At 38.7% G+C, this 15,258-nt stretch overlaps 1 protein-coding gene across 16 annotated transcripts in view; it reads right to left on the bottom strand.

The window, feature by feature from the left end:
• Positions 1-15,258, bottom strand: part of TENM2 (teneurin transmembrane protein 2) — a 617,318-nt gene that overhangs the window by 152,990 nt on the left and 449,070 nt on the right. For all 16 annotated transcript variants that reach the window (XM_050312365.1, XM_050312379.1, XM_050312377.1 and 13 more), the window contains one exon: positions 9,527-9,765. In XM_050312365.1, coding sequence (XP_050168322.1) covers positions 9,527-9,765 — 239 coding nt within the window. The remainder of the gene's footprint in view (positions 1-9,526; positions 9,766-15,258) is intronic.

Raw genomic sequence — 15,258 nt, forward strand, 5'->3', positions numbered from 1 at the left:
AGAAAACATGACCCTCACAACTCCAATTCCAACTGTCAGAAGCAAAACCTGGGTTTGCTGACAAACCACCTGCCTTGGATCAAACTGCCTCCCCTAGAATTACACAGGGGTTTCATGGGTTCCATATTTAGGAGGCAAAGCTGTAGGACAAGGATGCTGATTGAAAATTGAAAATTTGGAATTCTGTTCTACTGACTGCACAGAATTATTTCAGCTACACTGCCAAATCTCTTGATAATAGTGGGATGATTTTGGGCTTGCTCTTGCTAAAATTGCACCCAAGTCAGTTTATGTGAAATTGGGATCCTGAGGACCAGCAGTAGATGCCTGTCAACACGGACAGAGCCTTCTGACCTTCTCCTGCATCCCTGTGTAATTCTTCATCCTCTGAGCCCTGCATTAGCTCTACTCAGTCACCTGCACCTTGCAGAAAATAGGAAGTCTCTTGCAGGAGAAATAAGTAAATTGAAAGAAGAAGAAGATGCAAATACATAGAAAAATGCAGTTCTGTGGCTTGTAAAATGCTCAGATTTAAATGAAACCACTGTTAACACACAAGGACAAGCATCACATATGTAAGAGAGTGACCTTTCCAAGCATCTTGTCTAATCCAGGTTGATTCCTGCAAGGCAAATAACGTGCCACAGACACAGAGTACACCTCCTCATCCAGCCAGTGGGGAACCTATTCTGCTACACTGGCATCAGTACGTGAAAACATCTTCTGTTCTGTGACTTCTCTCAGAAAGTATTTAGTAAGAAAAATGTTGGAGGGAATCAGCTGATCAACCAACCAGCAAATTAAAAAAAAAAAAAAAAAAAGCTTAAAACCAAATTAACTGCAGCACTGCTATGCATTATGTATATTGCCTTTTAAAAATTAAACATGACACAGAGGGATAAATCTGGACATCTCAGAGAAGAAAACAAACTAAACCCAGAGTATATTTACAGTTTTAGGTAAGGTTCTGTAAGACCAACTTTAGAGAATGAAAATCCTTTTCCATTCAGAAACTATATTAATACAAATGCTTGCCTTTTCTAGTAATTATTTAGTAATAGCCAAGATAAAGACATCCATATTGTCTCAAAATCACACAGTGGGGCTCAATAGTGATTCTCTCATTATCAAATCTGCTCAACATACAAGTCAAAACATGATTTTTCTAACCAACTACATTCTTCATTTTGGCATTGTAATTCAAGCTTCTGATGTCAGAAACGATTATGAGAAATTAAGTAAGAAATTAGCTGAATATAAAGGAAGCATACATGCATCAGTCCCAAAAGGAGCCTCTCCTTTCTACACTCATTGCTCTAATAAATAAAACAGGCTTTGGCTCTTCTGTACCAATCATGGTCAAATTCTGTTCTGGAAAACAGACATTCATTCACACTCAAGGAAAGGACTACATGTCTCACAGCTTAGCACTCATCATTGTTCAGGCAAAAATGCCTCAGATCACTAGAAATGGGAATAACTCCTTGCAGTGGTACAAACTGGGGACTGCCAGGCTGGGGAGCAGCTCTGTGTGAAAAGCCCTGGGGTCCCCTTGGACGAACAGGAGTCAGGAATGTGCCCTGGCAGCTGCTCCCTGGGCTGTAGGAACAGAAGCATGGCCAGGAGACTTGGGGAGATGATTCTCCCATCTGCTCAGCCCTCATTATTCTGCTTTTAGAACAACTGCATCCAGTTTGGGGCCTTCCAACACAACAAGGACATCAATAAACCAGAGCAAGCCCAGGGAATGTCCCCAGGAAGGCTGGGGGCTGGAGCACTGGCTGTGGGAAGAGGGGCTGAGGGAGCTGGGTTTATCCAGCCTGGGGGAGAGAGAGCAGCTTCAAAGCAGCTTGTTGGTACCTGCAGGTCATCAGGAAGATAAAGCCAGGTGCAATCTCTGTCCCTAGAGGTCTTCAAGAGCAGAGTGGACATCAGAGATGACCCAGTTTTGAGTACAAGACCGGACAAGAGACAGCCAGAGGTCCCTTCCTACCTGAATTACCCTCTAACCTTGTAAACCTAAATCTTGAGTGCAAATTTGTCCTGGGGATCAGATAGTTTATCAGGGAAGATGTCATTTTTCCTGTTTATAACAATACCACAACGTGAAGGATTAATAACAAGGCACAGCATCAAGTGAATATGGTGTGTTAGGTGTTCAAACTCACTGACCTTGGCAAGCCAATGACTTTATTACTGGACATACAGATACATCAGATGGCTGGCAGCAGTGACATGAGAAGGCAGGTCAAAGTGTCGTGCAACAAGACTACGTGAAATTAAAGCCTGAAGAAGCAAGGGCTGAAATGAACCTGAAAACTATTTCTTAAACAGTTTTTAAAATGCTGAAAGGAGATAATTTCATCCCATTATATTATATGGTGAGTAAATTTTTCTGTCAGTTCATCGTGATGTGTCATTTCTCTTGCCACTGTTCAGCTTCCTTTGCTCCATAATTTCTGTACTCTATTACCCTGTCTTATTATTTTCACAAATTGAATTTAACTCCAATTTTTTATTTTGTCTTCTCTCAAGTTCCTTGAATATTCCTTGAATAGTCTCTTGTCTCTTTAGCACATTTAAGTATTTTCTGTGGGGTTTTTTTCCCATGGCATTCATAATGCTGTTGTAAGAGCCACGTCAGCCACTTACAAAATCCACGTGACATCTTTCAATCTGCTATTACCCCATAGAGCAATGGATATATTTCTAAAGGCAAATATGTACTGCTGCACTTAAATGAATAAAATCCATAAGCACACTCAGTGCAAAGCAACACAATGAGTCAACACAGAAACACAGCAACAAATAATCAATATAAATGAATCCATAAATGATCAACTGGTGATCTCAATCTAAATAACTGCTAAGAAAGCAATGTTTACCTAGGAAGAAATGAGATATTTTACTCTGATACTGAACATTGACTTTTCGGAGAGAATGACCACAGGTTTATTTGATAGTTTTCTTTGACTTGGCATTATATTCACAAAATTTAATCTTCAATATCCTTTATGCTTACCTTTCCCCTGAAAAATGGCCTCATCTCAGTTTGTTGGGCTAGGTTATAAAGCATGTCTCACTAAAATATCTCAATGCTTTTTCATTGTTTTTGCCTCTGAACTTCCTGCAAGACTCGTTTTGCACCGCCTCATCTCTGCTATCTCTTTGCCCCGACAAGACTTCATACCTGTGCTTCTGGGATTAAATCCTAGACTACTAAAAAAAAATCCATAATATTCAGTATTTGCACCGATGGAAGTGAAAACAGGCTCTGTCACACGGACATCACGAAACCCAGCCCTTTCTAGTTTGTGCATGGTGGGATGTCAGGGCACGTGAAGCAAAGCTTGTACTTCACATCTAAGAGAAGAAAAAAGAAATCATCTCTGAAGGAGCCATTCCTGCAGCTTGGACTAGAAAACGCCAAAACCTCTACTGTATAAATAATAACTGTACTACTAAACTACTAATTGTAAACACCATCTCTCTAAAAACAGGAGGACTGCCAGTATGGGTGAAAAATGTTGTCTCAGGCCCATCCCAGACTGTGCTGTGCAATATGCATTAACAAACCAAGAGGGGCCCTGAAAACACACACCCAATAACACAAAAAGGAATATGTGCTATGATCCCTCTGTCTCCTGTCTCTTGCCAAGGATTCCAAATGGAACCGGTAGCTGAGCAGGAAGGGTTTTCAATTTCAAGAGCTAAGGACATGGTAGCACTCTGTGAGTTATGGAAACATTAGTCTCACTCTAGTTTCAAGTGCTGAGATTTACTGTATGAAAATCTGTGACAAAGACAAAGAACTGAACAGGCTGCAAGACTGCCCCTTTCACACTGAAATCCTCCCACTTCCACTATCCCCAAGACTTCTGCTGGGCAAAACAACAGGTACATTGGCTTTTCTTGGAAAAAAATCTGTAGATCAAGCTTTTATTTTTGACTCAGGAAAAGCCCAGAGAAACTATACTCAAGTAAATTCACATCCAAGTCCTCCAGTTCCTTGTGGCATTAAACACATAGAGCAGCTGGAGCATCTTGTCTCTCGGAAAACTGTCTCCTTGCCCTAAAGAATCTCTCACACCTTTGGACTGTGGAACAGGGACACTTGCTAGGATAGAAAGCCACATCTAAATTTCCTGGAGGCAGGCACCATGATTCCCAGCACTAGCACGTAGTTTTCTTACAGAATGGGGCCAGATGCTATTCCCTAAAAGGCTCCAAAACCTCTCTTTTCAGAGGCAGCATCAGACAAGCTTATCGAGCTACTACTACGCTTTTCTCTCTCAGATTGACTGATAGCAGTCAATAAGAATCACTGAATGTGTGACATTTAGAATATGACAGGCATATTCTGGAATTTAATTATTGCCCCTAAGTGACACCTATTTTCAATGCAAATTTAAGAACAGAACCTTCTGTCATCAGCTAATCTTGCAAGATGCAGCACTCCCTCGGTTTACATTGATTTCAAGTGAATCTGATCGCAGTGATTGGCAGCCAGATGCCCTCTGCCTTTCTGAGGTTCCAGCTTTGCATGATTTTCCCTTTTTCAGTCTTGCTTTCCAAAATGTCTAGCATATTTGATTTCAGTCAAGTCTGGACAAGACAAAGTCAGTGGTTTTCTGACTCCACGAGTGAAAAACAAATGAAACATAAGAAATCAAATGAAACTTAAGTTCCTGTTTGTCAAAAACTACTCAGAGAGAGAGAAAAAAATAATCCATGAGTATGTAAGACAGTCACTTTAGCAACTTGTTTTGATGAATCCTCACCTATGGAATAAGAGTAAGAATGGCAACTGGACTTATGAGTGAAAAAACTTACAAAGAGGAACGAACAAACTTCACCCAAGCACTCTCATTAACAAATATCTGACTCATTTGTGGAATAAAATAACTCAGGTTGGTATCAACAGTCGAAGAATAAAACTTTATGCAAACTGTGGTATGTACCTATTTGATGCAGAGCAAAGATGAGACTCCTGCTTCCAAATAAGAAACCCCATAACTTTCATTGTCTGACTGTCACAGAAACAAATGAATACTTCTGGGAGTACAAGAGGAATAACTACATAAATTAACCATTTATTTCCCTCTATGTCTTATGTTCCTGTGCACAGCTATTTTTCAGGTTTTAATTTCAAATATATATATAGGGAATAAAAAGAAAGAACACATTTTCATTTGCTTAATTAACTGCCAGACCCTTTGGCAATTCAGTCCTTTTTATGGCGCTGAAGTGAATATATTATTTCAAGTTTATGCAGAAATCTGAAATTTATCTTAAACCTCTTGTGTCTTTAAGGTCAAATAACACTGAGGAATAAATAACTAATAATGTTTTCACGTGTAACTTAGGCACTAAAGACATAGTGCAAGCATGCTGCTCTCATAATCTCTCTCATTTTCCTTTTGTTTTTCCTGTATCTTCTTCAAAGTGATAGCAGATAAAATAACATCAATACTCTATAAAAGTTACCGTACGAGTATCAAGATGTTATTTTCACGTGAAACATCTTTAAACCTATTGTAGTTTTTAATTTTTACAGGAAATAACAGTTTAGGCGTTTCCCCCCACACACAGGAAAGCCTAAATACTTTAAATTACCATATTTTTAATGTCTGACATGTTGATGGTCAGATGTTCTTTGATGCTCAAAGATAGATTGGCAGAAACCAGAGCAGTGTAAAGGCTTACAAAAATGTGGTATTTACGTTTGGCAGCAATTACTTTGTGAAAAACACAAGGTGACTCTTTTTCTGCTCCTTCTTTCTTCTTTTTTTATATTTTTCCCCTCCGAGTTTGGCATGAATCAAAAGAGCTAAAAACTAATTTAACATGACAAATGCTTTCATCACTCCCTTAACCTCTGAAGTGAACACTCTGACAAAGACAATATGTGTGGTATATGCTTTCCTTTTGACACTTTATAAATTACTTTCTCGTAACTGGGTTTTACCACCAGCCCAATATCTTGAGGATGTCCTAATTTGAATGGCTGCTTCTACATTCTTCATATGTCACCCCTGGATAATAGGAATAACTCCTGGGCTTTGTGAAATGGCACAAGTCTCAGAGAGGATTGTGGAACAATTTTATTTCCATCCTGCATGCTGGAATTTACTAAAAAGGTTGTGCAATTCTAGCAACAAATACTCTGCATTTCACTCACATCTGGCTACTGAAGGAACAGGGAGAAGTGATAAACCTGCCTTTAAATACACAGACAACTTGTGTATGCCACGTAAAGGGAAAGTTAACTCAAGTGGTTTTATTCCTATTGTCTGTTATTAAAAGCAGCATAACAGTCAGCCATAGAAACATCTTAATATGCTCTTTTTCTTATTGATTTTTTTTTTCCTCTGTCCATCCCTTTAACCAAAAAAATGCCCAAATCCCTTGATTTATTTTCAACCTGGTAAATCTGATCTGTGTCAAATTCCTGCAGAAACCCTGCCAGCGTAAAGGAATTCAAGTACAGAACAGTATGTCTAAGATGGCAAAACACACACAGAACCAAGGATATTCTGCACAAACAGATGCCTTCTGACAGAGAACCAGTGCAACTTGCAGGAATTTTTCCCAGACATCAGTCAGGATAGTTTTCAAAGAAAGATTTAGGAAAACTCAGATAACAGTGCTACTGACTGGTCTATAAAGCAAGAATCTATCTAAATAGCTAAACTTCAATGACAATATTATGATCTAAACAATCAATCTATATGTATCTTAAAAAAGAAAAATAAACCCCAAAGTTACCTTCTAACAAGGCATATTGCCATTATTTTGACAAATGTTTACTTCTTAAAATCTCAGTAGTATCTTTATTTAACATCAATTATGTAGTGCAGCAAGAAGTTCCAAAGGTTATTTACACACTATGAATTTATTTTGAAAGCTTTAAACATACTGCCTTTTCATTTCAGTCATTTTACTTGTGTGTTAGTGGAAAGGCAATAAGAATGCCTCAATTTTTTGCAATATTTATTATTTTCTATTTTTTTCCTATCTCTTTCATATCGCCCAAATTAGGAATTTTTTCATGCCCCCCCATCATCTTAGGCAGCCCTCTGAAAGTGCCATGTTTAAACGTGAAGACATCATGTTTTCAATGACTTATCCATATCAATTATCCCATTTCTTTAATGACACTTATACAATGTACAATCCATTTATAAATCTATGAGAACTTCAAAGTATTCTTTCAAAATAATTACCTCCTATTTGCCATCACTGCCTTTTTCATTTAGTCCTGCAACAGTCTTGACCAGCATTGATATCCAAGGAGCAGAACCATTTGCTGCAAGCCTTGATGACTTTTTCCATACCTGTTACTTCGAGGTAATGTAACCCCAGTGATACAACCTCTGCTGTGGTGGAGAGCAAGAAATTTTCTTTGTGGACACGTACAGCAGAAAAACATTACCAGCACCTTTAATGCCTCTCCTTTTTTCAAATAAGGAGATGATTTAGCACCTTAAGTCATGCTGCTGGAGGACAGCAAGGATTACTTTATAGCTGATGGTCTTACACCTGCTCTTTGTCATGTGGAATGAATTGTATGAGTTTTTGCTGAGAGTGAGGGAATTAATTTAATAAATGGCCTAACTAAAGCACATCCCTTTTGCCTAAGGCTATGCAACTGCTTTTTTGGGTTCTTTTTCTTTTCTCTCTTTTCCATCACTTTAAATTATGATCACGGTGGACCCGTCAAATTTATTCAGAGGATTAATTTCAACTATTTTCTGATTTTGACAGATATTCTTTCCTGTGTATGGCATGAAGCTTGTCAGGTAACTTCTCATTATTTAATCCTTGAGCCAACACTCTCTTCCTAAACCCTGCTTTGTTGTGTTCTCTACCAACTCTATTGTGCTCATCATTCTTTCAACAGAAGACCTCAAAAACTTCTGTCAAAATGGATCACTTATGTCATTACCTGAACTGATACCTCATTCATCAATTATTAAGAGTCAATATATTGCTGTACTTTCTTTCTTGTCTTATATGTGAAAGTGTATCAAGCAATAACCACGTTGAAAAGCTTTGATTTGGATTACACTAACCTAAATACCACGGAAAAATACATTTCATAATCCATCACTTCAAAGTTATGCACATGATTAAAATGTTCAACTTGCAGCATATCATTTCCCATGTGCATAATCACTCAAACAGGGAGCTGTTGTATGATAACTGTCAAGTTCAATGAATCATGTGCTTTCCAATCTTTTCATTTATGTAGCAAACGAAGCTTGTTATTCTTCTGAGGCTTTCTACAGAAGAAATGCAGAAAGATGGTTAGCCCTGTAGTACTGAGAATGCTGGGATGTAGGCCTGGACTATACAGCAGCAATAAAGTAGTCAGCTCTTACTACTCTATATATTAATTACATATAGAAGCTCATTACTATGAAAAATGGGGTTTTCTAAGAAAACAGAGTCTATCCTGAAGAGTCAGATTATATGGGATCAAAAAAAAAAAGAACAGAGAGAAATTCAGTGCATCTTTATAGGTCTTTTGAGTGCTGTATGTGAGTATAGTTTCAGAGGTGAAATAAAACCCACACAGAATAGATCTGGAAAGCACTAACAGAAAATATCGTCAGGCTACCATAATTTTGCCATTTACTCAGAGAAGAGAGTTTCTACAGCACATCACTGTCACCAGTGTATTGTTGAAGGCACTGGAAAAGGTACAAAATACACAGCTAGTTTGTATAGACACTTAGAAAACCCTCTACAACAGAGAATGAGGGGGATACCGGGGGAGGAAATCAGAAATAGTTAAATTAAAAAAGACAAAATATCAGAAGCACATTTAAAAAAAAAAAAAAAATCTGAAAAAAACACAGAAAGTGGTTTAGGACATGATACAGAAAGAATTAGGACATGATACAGTCACTACCAATATAAAAATCCTGGGAAAGAAGCACAACATTCAGAGTTTCTATACTTTTCCTTACAAGACTAAGGATGTATGGAACACGGAAAATAACAGCACACAGAATGGAACTATCTAATGATCCAGGTCTAAAACCCCAGGATTTAGGCACACAGACCAACACAGACAGAGAGCTACTAATCAGAATGATTTTGTGTTTTTTATCTAAAGGCAGCATGTGATGGTAATATTTGAATTCAAATGCCACCGGGTTATGTTACTTATGTTCACTGACTACAACCATGTTTTCCAAATATTTTTTAAATATATATATATAGTACCTCAGCAAGTCATTACATCACTCTGTTTGTGCCCTCTATGAGAGGTGTGTATCTGACACCTAAAGTTCACACTGCACATTAAGAATCCTGAATGGAAGTGGAAGAATTCTTGTTTCCACTGCTCTTATGACAGTGAATGTGACTTGACCATTTTATTTTCACTACAAGGAATAATAATATTCTTTGCTCATTAAGAACACAAATCTGTGACACACATTAACCATCCTTTTACCTGCTGAACTTTCACTTGCTGACACAGCCATGGGATTTGAGAGAGAAAACACAGCCTTACCTATGAAATACGCCAGCAGGATGGCAAGCAGGACTGCAGCAGCAATTGCAGACAAAGCAGCACATTTCCAGCTGCAATACTTGGAGGGTTTTTTCAGCTTGAACGCATTCCTGGAGAATGTATTTCTAGGTAGCAGCCTGGGAGGTGGAGTATAAACCGTTCCTGAGGTCAGTGGGTAACCGGGGGAAGAGCTGCTGAACAGCGGAGTAGTTCCAGAAGATGTCTTAAACAAGAAATGCCTGCAAAACATAAAATGGAACACAGTTGAAAATGGCAAGTCCTGTAGTTAAGAAAGAACATCTCCTACTCCTATTACACTCCAGGTGCCATAGCCTGTTGAATTTAACTAAAAAGGATTTTGTGTGAAGAAATAGAGATGAAAATTCTCGTAGTCTTTTTGCTCTCAGAGCTTAACAACTGATAGTAAAACACAGTGTCAGGATATCTTTCTTAATCCTTGCTGTAATTAGATGCAACTTGACCACGTAGCAGCTAAAACACAGCATGACCAGTGAAGTGTCTGTGAGCTCCCTGTGGAATCCACCACCCAACAAATACTCTAGGAAAACATTATGAGTCTCATTTACACTCTTGGCAAAAGCCGCCAGCAAAAACCACTAAGCACACACTGAGCAAAACCCATAGTTCTGCAAGAAAAGATCTGCCAGATTTAGAATTAACCATGATTTTTTTTTTTTAACAGTACACAGGTTTTGTTTGAGCAACTGAGAAAATCACATGACTGAGCAGCAAAAAAGAGGACTCAACTGCCCGTGCATTTGTTAAGAAGAAAATAAAGGACAGAATACACTCCCTAAAAAAAAAAATCTCAGAAAACTCTGTCAACACATTCCAGATGGAGGAAATGGAGAAAGCAAACTATAAGACTGGTTTCTTCAGATTAACTTCTCACAGTCAGGCAGAACTAACTACAGGCACGTTCTCAGTAAACAATAAAATGAGAAGCACGGAATAAGGGCAGTGGTCTTCGAGAAGGCCACTTGGTTTAAGATAGAAGAGCTCTGAAGATTTATTTCATTTCCTCTCCCTTCACAGCTCTGAAAGTGCTTCTTGGAATCAGACAGAACGAAGACACTCAGTAATCTCCAAACTCAAAATCGCAGCCTAAAATAACCCAAGTCTTACTTCAAATGTAAAATATGTTTAACATTTGTATTCAGATACAATCCAGTATGTCGCTCTCAAACCACCTGTGAGAGCTTTAAAATCCATGTCAGTCACTGTTTATTACAGCAACAATTTGGAAGTTTGAAGCTGAAATGTGTTTCCTAAGCACTTTTTCCAGCCCACCATCATGCATGTGCCTACTGTCAAGCATAGATCAGTGCATGCTTATTTTACAGAATAGTAGAAGTGATTTTAAAGTATATTAAAGCATTTATTTTGAAATGAAATCCAGAGTATAATAACTTGCACAGAACTTGCAGAAAGGTATAAGGCAGTAAAAGCAAGGCTGGCCAGGTTTCACAGTTTATAATTAAACATTCCTATTTGAAGACAGCCTCAAAGTATGGTATTTTCTTCAATTAATTAATAAACTCTATTAATGAACAAGAAAATTATTTAGTTTGACACTGCCTTTGTTAATATTGAATTTTAAAATCCTAGTGACCTTGTACATCCCTTACAACAGTGACCAAAAGCTAGTTTGTTTCAGAAAATATTTCAGCCACCAAAGGCAGTGGCAGTATCCACTGTCATAACTTTTCCCTTGTGCTTTGGAGACTTCAGACACACAAGTCTGCAATCAAACTCAGGCAGATTAATACCAGTTACTTAACAGAAACAATGCCTTTTTTTTTTTTTTTAACCAAATAAAGCTGCCCTTTTTTTCCTTATCCCTGAGGTTCATGAGAGGTTAGAATTGCTTCTTTTCTGCACATCATACGTGATCTATGAGAAAACACAGTAAAAGCAAATGGCAAAAGGGTTCCTCCTCAAAATTACCCAGCCTTTTAAATTAAAAAATACACCTTCCAGTTACACAAAAACAAGAAATAATCAAAGTCTCATTTCTTGAACACTTCATCTTAAATGTTTCTTTACTTTGCAACAGTTCAATGAAAATAACTGTTGGGGAAATGATGTTATGGTGCTGGTTGTGTTACAGTGGATCATTAACTCTTCTGTCTGGTTAAAACCTGACCAGCACCTGGTAGCAGAAGCAGGTTTGGTCCATTCTGCTTTGCTCTTCAGAGTTTGGAGCACAAGACCCTTCCCACGACTGGACCCAGGGATTGAAGGGACATGAGGAAGGAGGGAAGGACAGAAGAAGGAGAGTCCTGGTGAGACAAAGGCTTATGGATTTTATTCATTTAACCTCATCCAGGTTAAATCTACATCTGTCTCAGTCCAAGACCCCCTTCTCCTCCTGAATCCTCACGGCATGAGTGACCTTCTCAGGTTGGGACCTCAGGGTCTACAACAGTTCTTATCCTTTTCCTGCCCAAAAGCAGATCTCATAGAATCAAACTGGAAATTGCTGTCCTTGGAACTGTCTTTATCTGAAATGTCAAGGTTTTTAAACCCAGGAATTTTATGTCCCCTTTAGCTGAGAAGCCAGCTACAGTACCAATGGAAATTTTAATATAAAGCATTGTTAAAGTAAACTCAGATATATAATGAAACTCTGCTCCCATTAAAACTGAATTAATGAATATCTAGATATGCTTTAATAGAACATGTCAATCATATACTGTTTCATGTGAGAAGACAAAAAAAAAAAAAAGGTAGAACAAAAAATACTTCCACCGTGATCCACACTGAGATACATAAAGTATATAAAGAAAATCAAAACACTTATCCATACAAACATGATCTTTATGATACTGTTAAAACTAATCAGAACTTCGTAGAGCAAAAAAAGGCTGACTGAAAAGGATACAAGTGCCATTCTCAAAGCAAAGAAGAAAAAAAGGTCATTGGAAAAACCCTGAATTTTTTCATACCCCTGTGTCCTACCCACGTATTTTGAAAGTCAAAAGTTCCCCCACTCCATATGAGGACTCCTGACAAAGTGGCAGCCATCAGAAGACAGAAAAAATACCTGAAAGTACACAAGTTCTGCCTTCAAAAGTTTAAAAAAGACATTTAACTGAAGATGTGTTAAATATCCACCAAGCCACTTTGGAAAACTGACACTGCCTCCCAAAGCTGGAGGCCAGATTAGCAGATATACCTAAATTACAGCAAAGCAGAACAGAAAGACTGAGGACACAATGGACAAAACACTTGGACTCCTGGAGTTTTAAATCTGGATTCAGCCACTAATGGAAATAAATTGACTTGTCTCAACTCTATCCCTAAACCCAATGATCTATAGCCATATTTTTATGTGAGATTTGACATGCTCTGGTACAACCAATTGTCTGTGGGCTGAAGCTGCACAGAGAGAACATGAGCATTTATCAACATTAATTACAGCCTCACAGCAGTAAGGCTGGGAGCATCGTACAACGTCTGCTTATGAAAAGAAATGATCTGATTTGTACCAGTTCACTTAATTTCAAATACGTTCCATATAAGAATTAAAAAACTGTATTCTCTGTCTTACCTGTTCACCCATCAAACACGATTAAGAAAAACACATTTTCTGCCTCACAATTAGCATTAGTAATTTGAATTAAACTGGGACTAATTCTCTGTTTTGAAAACAGGAGAGTAAATTTGCTAAGTCTCAGCTCAGTCTCCCTAATTCCTGCGGATCAATAAGACAATCCTATACCGAAAAAATACAAAAATATGACTGTCAGCATGCGATGATTTGGTAATTTAGGTGTCCTTGAAAAGCCATGAAAGGAGCCTGGGTGCTGCTCACAGAACATAAGTGAAGCCTGCAGGATGGACCCCCTTTGTTTTCAGCAGCGTGGGGGTCACACAGGGGCACCTCATCACTGGCACAGGGAGAAAGGTGACACCTCTGAAAGTTGAGCTTGCCAGGGGACATTTGCCCACCCTTCTGTGCACTAATGGTAAATGGAAAAAGCCACGTTTTGCTTTCTTCATTAATTCAGAGCTGGCTCTAGCATTTATTTTCCCACAGGTCAAAAGGACCTCTGGTGCTCAGGGAGTAGTGGTCTGACAGAGACTGTATTAACTTCCATATTCTTTGAGAGAACAATCGTTTTTTTCCCCTCTTTTCTGGCCAGATTGTCATGGCAGCACACGGCAAGAATGAGTGTAGAGGAAAAAAAAAAAAGGGTTTGTGATGAAAAACTGTAATAGAAAAGAAGAATAAGACACTTTCTAACATAAATTGCTTCTTTCCCTCCTCATACTATCCTAAAATTATTCTGTATTTGAAAAAAAAGATATACAGAGAACAATAATGCTTAAATTGTCTCTTTTTTTAACAGTTTTTATAGGGTTTCAATAATAATTAATAAATAGAAAAGCTACACGCCAAGAGAATAGAAACAGTTCAGTTTAGTTGTTCTAGGACTTAAAAATACCTTCAAGCTGTGGTAAAATCACACCTGTCTATAATTTTATTGGACATTTATTCTTAGAAGAAAAGAAACAATGGAATATAGAATATAACATGCTGGTTTTCATTGGGAGAAAAAAAAAAATTTAAGCTTCAAAGTCCTCCAAAAAAGTAGCCATGAGTCATTTTATGTCAGTGGAAGCCTCAAAGTGGCTGCCAGATTCAGACAGTGAAGTTTTATGGCAGCTTTCTACCTTCCATACAAAAAGAAACCCAGACTAAAGAAAACTGTATAAGCTGTTGTTATGCCTGTTATGCAAAAATGAACTGTGAGTGGTAGACTGGTGCAAGCTTTGGTTACCTGTGTCTCAGTCTTTCTCCAAATGAGATTTAATTGCATGTTCTTGCACAAAACATGGGTCTATCTGCCAGGTTTCCACAGCTGAGGGTTCCCTCTGGTGTGGTAAAACTGCACAGAAGTTTCTACCCTTTCTACTGCCCAGAACACAGGGACTTGTGTGTCACCCCCAGAAAGTTCTGAAGTTAGCAGTAAAGGTTGAAACATGTCATCTTTAAATGTCTAAATTGTATAGTTACAAGGAATTGTCTCAATCGCGTCAAATGTACAGATTAAACTCAGTAAGGCAGATTTCTCAGTGGAAAGCTATTTAAAATACAAACATAAACCAACTGGCCATTTTATACATACTGTGCACCCCCACACCCAAATGCTTGTTGCAAACAGAGCACAGTCCTCACAACACACCATTTCCGTGATTTCCAGCCTGCTGCAGGTAATGACACAGGCACTAAGGACACCCTATTAGGCACAGGAACAGCAATTCAGGATGAACACATCAGTACCAAGGGGACACTTGTACCCACTGTAACCTAACTCTGAACCTTGCAGCAGCCACCCAGCTCCCAGAACAGCTCCAGTGCCAGCTCCTCAGCTCTTGGAAGCTGATGGCTCCTTAAAGGCTGGGTTCTTCACATCCCCAGGCAAAGCGTTCTCAAACTTTGCAGCGTGCAAAGCAGAGCGTCACAGAGGCTGCCGTGAGTGCCAGGCTGGCTTGTCACCACCACCCACCCTCTAACAAAGACACAGCTGGACACGTGAAGCACAGTGATTGAACAGTGCCTGACAGCAAGGCAGGCTGTTGGGCACCCTGACCTGTCACATTATTAAACCAAACCAAACTGGCAATGTTCACAAGGGCACACCTGTACTGTACCACAGCGCCAGCTGTGGCCTGGGTACCTCTCTGCAGGGCAATCTGCTTTC

Source organism: Myiozetetes cayanensis, unplaced genomic scaffold, assembly GCF_022539395.1.
Source record: "Myiozetetes cayanensis isolate MyiCay16 unplaced genomic scaffold, myiCay2020 scf17, whole genome shotgun sequence".
Taxonomy (NCBI): Eukaryota; Metazoa; Chordata; class Aves; order Passeriformes; family Tyrannidae; genus Myiozetetes; species Myiozetetes cayanensis.